This window comes from Synchytrium microbalum (genome assembly GCF_006535985.1).
Source record: "Synchytrium microbalum strain JEL517 chromosome Unknown SmJEL517_scf0024, whole genome shotgun sequence".
NCBI classification, from domain to species: domain Eukaryota; kingdom Fungi; phylum Chytridiomycota; class Chytridiomycetes; order Synchytriales; family Synchytriaceae; genus Synchytrium; species Synchytrium microbalum.
The window spans coordinates 3,421-14,982 of NW_022158373.1; the positions used below are offsets into that span (position 1 = coordinate 3,421).

Below are 11,562 nucleotides of genomic sequence, written 5' to 3' on the forward strand. Positions count from 1 at the left end.
AGCTATATGGAATGAGCCAGGAATGATACCACTAATGTTAGCTCATGGAGCGAAAGTTGACCGTCCGACGTTCTTGCCTTATTTTCCGTTTTTGGGAGGGGCAACACCTTTAGTATTTGCAGTACTTTATGGAAGAATTAACATTACCAGGTTGTTAATAGAGGCTGGTGCTAATCGTGAAGTGAGAGTAACCAATGGAAGATCATGCATACATATCGCAGCCTTTAGTCCTATTATCGGAGACCGTGGAAAGTCAGATATGGTACGCCTTTTACGGTTTTATGACGCTGATCTGAATGATGTCGATCATGACGGGAATTGCCCTCTACATGTCGCAATCAGTATGAAGTCTACGCAGACAGTGTATACCTTGCTGGAACTAGGGGCTCGATTGAATATCGTAAATAGTTTAGGCAACAGCTGTATGCATGAAGCTGTTAGTCAACGAGCGGCTGGAATAGTCAAGATCTTGATGGAGAAAGGGGCTGATAAGGGTATAGAGAACAAGGAAGGCATGACGCCTTTAGATATTGCTGTGAAGCAGGGATATCATGAACTGATAAAGCTGCTTAAGTGAGGGAATCCACTGGAGTTGAAGTCTCGTAATGCATTGAATAGTCATTTTGTCATATACCGCAACGTGTTACTCTTGTTGGTGGTTGTCTAGACTTTAATCAGCACACTAGACCTTGTCGAGTTTTGAATGCTTGTAAGAAAGAAGACTCGTGGAATTGTCTTACTATGACTAAAATTTAAGTGGTGCAATTGATGGGGCTATTATATAGTATCGTACGCAGTAGAGCATTCTTAAAAATGGTCTCATGCAACTGAAAGGGAGCAAATAGAACAACATTTAAAGAATATAACATTTAACCACTCCACAAACTTCTACGAAACATTGATGTCTAATGCAGTTCTTTTATACTCTACAGAAAGCATTTTAACGCCTTTACAAGATGCAAAATGTAATGACAAACCAAACACAACAAAAAAATCCGGCCCAATGCACCATAAAACGCCGACCTTTTTACGTCCCCATTATATCAACCCCACCATCGCGATCCACATCCCCACTCTCATCATAATACTCCCTCTCATCAAACTCGACCACCTCTCTCGCCCTCCTCGACGAATTAGCGTCAGCGACCTGCTCCATAGTAGCACGTCCACTTAACCCATCTACACGCACATCAGGTCTCGAGTCTTCAATCTGATCCGGCACTCGATCCCAATCGTTATATTCCTGGAAACCTGTTAGACCCGGTGGTATTTCCTGCATTTGCACACTCGGTGCCCCGCCGACGTACTTCAGGTACTGGGCTATTTGATAGCGGACGTTGTCGAGGTACTGCCGTGTATTGTTATTGTTTGCGTGGTTGTCGACTATAGGCGGGTGGAGCTTGTAGTCTGGTGCATAGTGCGAGTAATAGTCGGTAGTCTTTGGTATTTCATTGGGGAGTTCCGTGTCAGTCAGAATACCGGTCTCGTACGTCCAGCATCTAGATACGTTCCGTATAGTATATCCACCACCACCTAATACCATCATGGGCACCTTGAACCCCTTCATGAATTTAACACAGTTGCCATGCCCTTTGATACTCAGATTAAAACAGCCTAGACGATCAGATGCGAGCGAGTCGGCGCCACATTGTAGCACTATTGCGGATGGGCGGTATGTGTCCATGACGTTCTGCATTACGTGCTTGAAGACGTAAAAGTAGGCATCGTCGTCAATGTGTTCTTGGAGGGGCACGTTTATGGAATAGTTTTTGCCTGCTTTTGAACCAATTTCGTCTAGAGATCCTGTTCCTGGGAAAAAGAGGCCATCGTAGCGGTGCAGGGATACGGTCATGACTCGGTCTGTTTGGTAGAAGGCTTCTTGTACACCATCACCGTGATGTACATCGATGTCTACATATAATACTCTCGGATAAAACCTGATTTGATGAATAAGTATTAGACCATGAGTTTCATTGTTGCGTTTGTGGTCTCCCTCGGGAGCAAGAAAAACATATATGGTTGGGTTGTCAAATACATTGAAGTCCTTAATCACATCCCACGGTACCGTACCTCAACAACTCTAATATAGCAAGCACGATATCATTTATATAACAGAATCCAGAAGCCTCAAACTTTTTAGCATGATGCAGCCCACCCGACCAATTTATGGCAATGTCTGTCTTTTCAGTGACGAGTCTTCGAGCAGCAGCTATGGATCCTCCTGAATACAGACGACAGAAATCATACATTCCATCAAATACGGGACAGTCTTCCACACCGACATTGAATCTAGTCAGGAACTTCTGAAAGTTGTTTACATTGTCTGGGGTGACTCTATATGTAGGAAATGGGGTTTGTGTGAGATGGAGGGATGACATGTAGACGTACGCGTTAAATTACGCGTAATTCGATATAAATCAACACCCAGTACCAATACATTGACACCAAACATCACTCTACTCTTACCTTTTCAAGAATTCGACATAATCTTCGGCATGAAACTCTGTAATCTCGACATCCTCTGCCTTTCTGGGTTTAAACACGTCCATTTTTCTTGTGAGGCCATAAGCGAGAATGAGATTATGTGTGAGAGCGAGTCGCGGTGGTTTCATTGGATGTCCTTCTCCATAATGGTATTCGCCGACGCCAGGCGAGTAGTAGTAGGATATGCGATCTTTTGAATGGGAAGCCATTGTGAGTGAGGACGTGGCGGCACTCGTGCTTGTGGTGTCTGCTGGTGGGAACTGCATCATCGTGGTCTTTGTTGATGTGTTGATTTTGGGATGTGTTTGAGGCGAGTGCGTGAGTGTCTATGTGGAATGGATGAGTTAATAACGTGTCGTTGAATGGCAGAGTGGTATTGCTGGAGCTACATACCTAGTATCTTTACTCATTCAATACATCGCGACATGTTTTTTGGGAAATGGGAAGCGAGCAATATTTTGGCGTTTTGAGTAAGGAGCATGATAGTAGCAAATGCAACTACTATAGAATTGTCAGTATTTGTACACGCCCAAGCTCTAATAACACGTCCAATTTCCTTGCCAAATTCTAGCAGTGCCGTCAATCATCGAGAACATACGAATATAACATAGCGCCGTCAAAACGGACTAGGACGAAATAATCACAGGCTTGCTGACTTGTATTGATATCTTATTACAGATCAAGTAAGTCCTATTTACTAATCGCTGCTTGTTCTATACACCAAATACATTCCGGACAACCTTGTCAATCGTCTCTCGACTAACTGGCGTCTTGCGATCTACTAGTGATGAATTATCATGACAGTGGTGTCCACGGCTTCAACGACGACGACGCTGAATACAGAGACCATGCTCCAACCTCACCAAGAAATCAGTCATCTTTTGCAAACCAACCTCGTCCTTTATCAGAGTACTCGGGTGCTACTGCTACTGGCACATTCTCAAAATCAAACACTTCCTCCTCCTCATCGCTACACCGCTCTCGATCTCTCGAATCCACGACCCAAGTGTTGCCGTCTAACGCAATCCCCGTGCCAGTCAAGGATGCAGTAGGAGACGGCGCTAAAGAACCGTGCTGTAATATAGATCGAGCATTACGTGCTATGCCATTCTCGGCCTTTTGTCCAAATATAACTACAGGTGCTACTACAAACACTAATGGGGATGGAAGGTCATCGTTAAGTGGTTCACGACCATCAACATCACAACAAAACTGGTCGGCAGCTTCATTGAACGCTGCTGCCAAACGACCACCTATAATCAGAGCATCTGGTATACCACCCACAGCACCTCCCGTAATCCAAATAGCAGACGCGAAAAAGGTATCCGAATTCGGATCCTCATACATATCCTATGTAATCCAAACAGACTTGACTGAACCATACGTATTCAACCTCGAAACCCAACACCGATATTCAGATTTCGAAGGACTTCGTAAACTGTTGCAAAAGGTGTATCCTACCATCGTCGTGCCACCTATACCTGAAAAGCACTCTGTTGCTGCATACGCTACTAAACCTGGCAAAGCTAAGGAAGATCCCAGTATAATAGAAAAGAGGAAGCGGCTGTTGCAGTCCTTCTTGAATCGGGTAGCTGCTCATCCTATATTGGGAAAGGAACACGTCTTTCATCAATTCTTGCAGCCGAATGTCACGTGGATTGATAATTTGGCGTCGTCGGGTATGGCTCATCATTTGAGAAAGAAGGATTCGACTGGTTCGCTTATTGGAGAACGGGCTTCACTGCGTCAACCAGGTACTGTAAATGTTGGGATGGCTTTTTTTGCTTCGCTGGCAAGTCAGCGCGGTGGAGGTAGTGCGGGCTGTGGTCGAGATTAGATGGAAAACGTCATCACCAATTGATTTCACTATGACGCAAGAAGCGGGTGGTGCTGGTGATCTTGGACACGGTCCATTTATGACGTCTGTGGTTATTTTTTGCACTTCGAATGACATAAGCCTCCTACTGGCTTTTCATGCTTCTTCCTGAAAATCACTTCATTAAAGACTCCTTTCTCTCTTATTAGATGCTGGTTATGCTGCATCAGAAGACTTTACTTCGAGGTTTGCAGCACATATCTCACACACACTTAAAGTGCATAAACGGATTGTAAAGCACTATCAAGAAATGTCATCCACATATAGTGAATTAGGATCAGTATACAATGGATGGTCGCTATCCGAAACCCAACTATCAGAAGCCATTGAAAAAGTTGGACAAGCTGTAGACTCTACCGTATCAGCCACCACGGCACTAGCAGGAACACTCGAAGAGCGCTTCTCAGAGCCACTGGGAGAGTATTCCCAATTCAGCAAAACCATAGAAAAGGTCTTGTTGAATCGTCATCGACGGCATGCGGCATTTGAGCACTTGACGGATTCTCTACAATCCAAGCATCAGAATTTAGTTACTCTTGAACGGTCTGAACAGGAAGCTCAACGTTTAACAGCCGCTATTGGTGCAGAAGGTGGATCATCAGCTGCTAGTATATCAAACACATCTCAACATACCAACAGTAGCAACAACAATAATAGTAATAATAACAATAACACTTCGTCATCATCAGGTACAACCCGCACATCCTCATCAGGACCACGAGCACCAGGTCTCATGGCAGCAATCAACTCGATAATCGACAATGACCCGGAACTAACACGACGCAACAATATATCAAAGACCAAAGACAAGATCATTTCCCTTGAAGACCAGTTACAATCCGCTTTGACTGACTTAAAGGATGCTAATGTGATGGTGCAAAAGGATTTGGACTTGTTTCAGGAACGCAAGATTGCTGATTTGAGGAATATGATGTTGGCGTATGCGCTTTCCCAACGAGAGTATCATCGTAGAGGGGTCAGTGCGTGGGAGGAGGCCAAGAGTGAGGTTGAGAAGGTGTCTGCGTCGTGATATATTGGGGTAGTAATTTGAGGATTATTACAATAGGGGTAACTAGCAAGCATTTTTTTTGGTGCTTGTGGGCATTTCAGAGGATGTGAAGTCTCACATTATCTGTTTTCGACTTTGCTAGGAATGGACATAATGTGTGAAAATGAGTGGTGGTGGTAGTCATTTGCCTGAAGGGCATTTTATACTTGTTTGAACGAATCGGAAGATGCTTTTTATTGTATATATTCTTACTTGGTTTTTGGAAGAGTAAAGACACAGTACTCGCTGCTTTGAATAAATACAACATATTGGAAACTACATTTGATGTGACATTCAGAAGGTCAACGACAGTATTGTTGATTTACTCACAAATTATATTCATCAGTCCACAAACAACAATATTAAAGAAGGGAACTGCCCTATTATATACAAACACTACTACAACTCACTTCCCAAAAATTACACTCCAAAAATTACACTAGACTCCTTCTTTTGCACTACTCCTCATAATGTCGATACGCCACAAACTCATCCTGTGACCGTATCCTCCATTGTTCACCACTAGTAACAACACTCTCACTCCCAGCACCAGTACCAGCATCCATAATACTATTCTCCGCCACCATATCCACCACATCTGCCGACGCGCTCCCCATCATACCATTAGTGCTACTATTACTACCACTATTATTATTACTGTTTTCGTTGTGGTTATCAACCACGCTACCCCACAAATACCTAAACTGTGCATCTTCCGCCTCATACCGTGACTGCGTGGCATTCATAGCCAGTGTTGGACTCACCACGCTATACCCATTATAGCCGTTATTGATGTTGTTGCGCAATAAAGCCTGCTGCATCAAGATATAGTTTTGCTGCTGCTGCTCGGCCCATGGCGTATGGTCTAGTCCGTCGTCGTCGAGGTCCATGGATGTTGGGGATAGTGAGGATGTTGGGGTTGTGGATGATGTTGAGGATGTGCTGTCATAGTATATGTGTTGGTGGTGGGGAGAGTTGAGGGTGGATGTAGGAGCTGTTGTTGTGGGTGAGTCGTACATGGGTGCGTCGAGTGGGACGGGTGAGAATGGTGTGGTGGATGGTGACGTTGGGGTGTGGATTGAGCGTTTTTTCTAGGTTGGAAGACATGCAAGTGAGTTTAGAGAATGCGATTCAAGTAAAGCGAGTCCTTGTTCTTGGATCACCACAAAACTCAACATCGTCACTTAAGTGACTTAGTGTAAGCACAAACGTTACTAAGACAAGAACATACCGACATCTCGACATGCATCTCCTCGTGCTCGTCATCTTCGTCGTCATATCGTCCCTTCCGTTTCAGTTTGCTTTCAATGCGCATCATTCCATTCGCTTGAGTGTGGGTGGTGTTGCCCATGTCGAATGGAGCGATTAGTTTATCGTTTGTTCTCTAAAGGGCGAAGAGGCTGTTAGATCTAGTGGGTAACAGTACGTGTAATGGGGGTTGTAGATACCCAAGAGACGTCAATTGATATGTGGGGCAGCATTGTTCGCTTTGACTGGAACTTTGCTTGTCCACGTTCAAGATGATGGGGGAGGATGGTCAGAGAAGAGGGAACAAGACTGCTTCTGAGTTATGTTGCAATCTGAACGAGTGGATCTTCCGCTATAGGGGTGATGTCAAAACTTGTTTCAAATTTGTTGTGATTGGGAGTTGAGATTGTTTTTCGTGATATAAAGAATGTGATTTATGAGCGAAGAATAGCAGATTTATACCCTCAAAGGCAATCTAAACAGGATCAATTACAAGCTCCAAAGCGGATCACCTTCACGATGACGCGCTAGACGTGACATCTCAACAGCTGCGGCAGCGACCTCACGTTGTAGCCCATAGCATCAAACGCAAATGGAAGGAAGGCAACCTCAGGACCAGCGACTGATCAACGACCTGTACTACCACTTCGAATTCCTCCTACATCACGGCAAGCACCGCATTTCTTCCAGACCAATGGCCCAACAACTCTATTTGATCTATAACGAAAACTCAATTCCAGCAGTGAGTTCTCCGGCCGTGCTTTCACTAGCGGGCGGAGACTTCTATGGGGTTGCGCTACCAATCAGCCTTTGCTTGGAGAATATTCCTAGATCGACATTAAAACTCCCGAAAATCAGGCAACCCCTCGAACATACCATCTATAGATCAAGTGGTGGAGAACCTGCAGGCGAATGAAGGAGCAAGCGGCATCTGCCCCCCACAACGGCGGGAGTGCTGAAACTGTCGTCTTGGATCAAGAACTGGTCCATACGTCTCTTTTACTACGTGTGAAGCAGATCGTGTTTTCCGTTTGCTTTTTTGCTGTAAGTGGAGCATTCATTTCCGCATGCGGAGGTGTCTTGAGTCACGTTTTGGATACCCAACGTGCTAATAAAGCTCGCTTCAATTTCTTGTAGGTTTATGGCAATGGTGTGTAGTGAATCCGTTTTATCCGATGACTCGGAGTTCGAACTAAGAATCCTCACATCGTTTTCGCTACTTTAGATGGAGTTGCCATCATTGGAGTCTTGGGTCTTCTCATTGAAGACATTCAATTATTGTCATTCTTTCTCACAGCAGCAATATCTGAGGTAGGTTGGGGATCATGATGTCGTTTTATGAGACTATACATTCTGAAATTTGTTTATATCATGCCAGATCTATGTCATTCCAAGTCTCGTAACAAACATCATGCAAGTCAATTACCGAACGATGAATGGATCTAGCTTCCAAGTAGTTTTTGGTGTTGCTGTTGGTATCATTGTTTTCATGATGATGAATGTGGCTATAGTTACCTGGGGTTTCATAGTAAGAAGTGTCGGCTGCTAAACCGTGTTTAAGCCTATATCTAATGTATCTATTCCTTGTTTTGTAGCGTGGACAACACAAGTATATATGGCCCATCCGTGCTTTACGAATCTGTGCAGCCTACATCCCAACAACCTTGTTCATGACTCTTGTTGATATTCTAATTGTGCCCCTGGTATGTGGTGATACGTGGTCTCCCACAGCAGATGTTGGAGCACCATCTGACTCAATGGCTGCCTTGGCTTGCAACTCAACTACACGAGTCGCATTAATGGCAGTGTCAGTCATCGTCCTGATAATTTTCGTTCCATTCTGTTGGATTACCAATGTCGTGTACCTGGACATAAATCCGATACACAAGACTCCACTAGCCAAAAGTCATGGGCGACTGGATTTGGTGTACTCGATTAGCAAAGTTGTGGTGCTTTTGGTGTGGAATCTGGCTCCTCGCAGCTATTGTAAGTACAAATAACTATCACAAAACGCAGTTGTCATAGACTCATCGTTACCTTTTATAGACGTCCTCAAAGTTGGGCTTGCTATGCTTTTGCCAGGAATTGTTTGCCTTGGCACACTGTATTTCATGCCCTTTTACAACAAAACCTTGAACAATCTTCGTGTTGCTGTGACATTTTTGTCATTTGTGGGTGGCTTGGCATCGTTTATCAGTACCCTCATATACCACTACACTGGTGAAACGCAACTTTCCATATACGTCTTTATCTTCATATTGAGCTCTCTGCCTGTTTCCTTCGTTGTTGGATACTTTGTCTGTGGTAAGTTGAATCGGGATGTTGTTTGTGAGACTGTGAGTTTCTCACAATCTTCTTTTGTGCCTTGCACAGGTTTCTATTACAAGAAGATTCAATACAATGTTAGAACCAAGCTAGCTCTTATGGCTCAGGTATGCCTTGTTTGTCAGGCGACAAAAGGCGAGAGGCTGCTCTAACAATTCTTTGTATTAGACTGGCGCTCACGTAACCGATCAAAATGATCTTGTCTTCCGATTCAGTGTTAATGGTAAATCAGTATTTCATTTTCAACAAACCTCGTTGTCCACGTTTGTTCGCCATGCTTGACATCCATTACTATATTCTAGTCGAACACGCCGCCCGATTTGCTACAGCCCACATGAGCGAAAGAAAGCGTCAACCAGACATGTCGAAAATGGAAGAACTTTTACTCATATTTAGAAGGTATAATTTGTCTTTTCGGGTCAGTTTTTTTTGTTCCTAATCATGATGAAATGTACCTTAGAGGGTTACTCGAGTTCCCAGATGATCCTCTAGTCAAAGCTACTCAAGCTAGCTACATGTACCACCTGTCTGTCGACGGAATGGGTCAAGCCGATCGAATCCGTAAACTGGAAGGCTCCAATCCACCATTCGATGTCATGTTCCAAATCCACTTTTTAAAACAAATATCGTCAACTGTTCACGAAACTGACTTTTTGGGATCTTCGGTGCAATTGGATTTGGCTGGATTTGCTGAATTTAGAAAGTTGCACTATGAAGCTAAATTCAATCATCAGTTATCATTGCAATGGTCGAAGGAATTGTATCTTTCTGTCAGACGTCCAGGGCACTTGCTTGACGAAGTTGAATTTATTGCGTCAAACCTTCACAAAACCTCACTTGCTGCCAACTCTGCATATCTTCAACTTGTTACCAGATTTCCAAGGTAAATCTCCGATCATTTTAGCCTTCAACGTGTCGAGTATACCTCATCCATTCTAAACCGACTCTTTTGATCTAGATCTCAAGACCTTCTTCGACGATATGCCAAATTCTTGTTTGATGTGACTCACGAAACCCACAAAGCCTCTACTCTTATTGCCCGCGCAGATGCTCTTGATGCTGAACTCTTAGCCATTCAGCACGAACAATACTCGGGCCAACACCAAAGCAATGGTCGTCGAGGAAGTGGCAGTAGAAGAGGAAGCACTGCTGTACCAGACCTCGAGTTCTTACCTCCTCAAGACCTAGAAACTGCCGAAGAAGACGCAGAAGTGGAGGAAGGTGATGATGATGCTGCTTCTACAGGATCAGGTGCATCCAATGAACGAATGACGTCTCCAGTGACGATATCCATTGGCAAGAGCGCACTCCGTAATAATCAGAATAATAAAGAGCAGCAACCACAGCAAACCCGTAAAGCTGCTTCATCATTGGGCAGTGGGTCCTCTGAAGCTAAAGCATATCAGCAAACACAAGCACTTCGAACTGCTATACTTTCAAGGAATATTCCTGATATGACTGTGATTGTTATATCAGCTACACTCATTGGGCTCATTGCTGTGGCCGTGCTCGTGACCAACTTTATGATAGTGAATAATTTGCTAGGGAAAAGTAAGCTCGATTTTATTTGATTTCAATATCTGGAGCTTGTTTCAGTTGTCATTTAATTCATCACTTGACTCTGACCTCTCAAAATTGTTTTTTTAGCTGCATCTGCATTGACTACTCTGAGCGCGTAAGTACTCTTTCAGAAAACGTGAAGAAGTCATCATCATTGATTTCTCACCATGTTTTGTTTTTCGTAGTTACCATGTTCGTGAAGACAAGGTATATCAGATACTCAGTTCACGATTCGATTTTTCTGGCAGACTTCTAACATGACCATCTCTTTCTTCCAGACTGCCCTTCTGTTCCGAAGAGTCCGACAACTTCAAGACGCTCATGCAGCTGGAGACAGAGCAACGTTCACTCTGCTTCAATCCAAGTTAGCTAATGACTCACTAGCGCTGCAGCTTGCTGGTATTACCACATTCACTGAACGTGACCAAAATGATGGTGAGCTAACAAAACACCAGCATATTTAAAGACCCTTTAACATAGCGATATCGTTAGCGGCTACCAACTCTTTCTACACTGTTCCTTCCATTTCCGTCAATGAGTCTTACTATCCACAGACCTCGTAAGTCTGGGTCTTGATGGGTCTTGATAAGAAAAGTTTGATTCTCCTTTACTTATCGTCGTATTTATTAGATCTTCGGTGGTGGTACAACGAACACTTTATGAAGTTGTCAAGTGAGTTTTTGATACTTTATAGTTCCTGATTTGAGTGTAGCAGCTAAGCATACAACACTTGTAAAAGCAACTTTGCAAACTCTGGTCTGGATTTAGCTACAATACCTTTCGATGATGCTCGTTGGGCCACAATTGGACAGTAAGTTTGTTGTATTCACTCAGCCCATTATGGTTTACCAACATACTTTGAAAATAGGGTCAACTCTTTCCGATTTATTGCTGGTAAGTTTGAGGGAGAGGCGTCAAATTGAGTAGAAATACCTAAAACCCGTAACTTTTCCAGATAACTTCTTTTGGATTCAAAAGACAGCTTATGACTACTCTATGAATGGTGAGATGCGTCAGAATA

The 11,562-nt window shown here is 43.6% G+C and overlaps 2 protein-coding genes across 2 annotated transcripts; one reads left to right on the forward strand and one right to left on the reverse strand.

The window, feature by feature from the left end:
* Positions 1 to 1,027: 1,027 nt before the first annotated feature.
* On the reverse strand, positions 1,028 to 2,753 carry SmJEL517_g03960 (uncharacterized protein; the record flags this gene model as incomplete). The annotated part of the gene is made up of 3 exons (XM_031169888.1): positions 1,028 to 1,937; positions 2,071 to 2,334; positions 2,467 to 2,753. The coding sequence occupies 3 exons, from the start codon at positions 2,751 to 2,753 to the stop codon at positions 1,028 to 1,030; spliced, it is 1,461 nt and encodes a 486-aa protein (XP_031024093.1).
* A 518-nt stretch (positions 2,754 to 3,271) lies between these two features.
* Positions 3,272 to 5,390, forward strand: SmJEL517_g03961 (uncharacterized protein; the record flags this gene model as incomplete). The annotated part of the gene is made up of 2 exons (XM_031169889.1): positions 3,272 to 4,238; positions 4,510 to 5,390. The coding sequence occupies 2 exons, from the start codon at positions 3,272 to 3,274 to the stop codon at positions 5,388 to 5,390; spliced, it is 1,848 nt and encodes a 615-aa protein (XP_031024092.1).
* Positions 5,391 to 11,562: the final 6,172 nt, after the last annotated feature.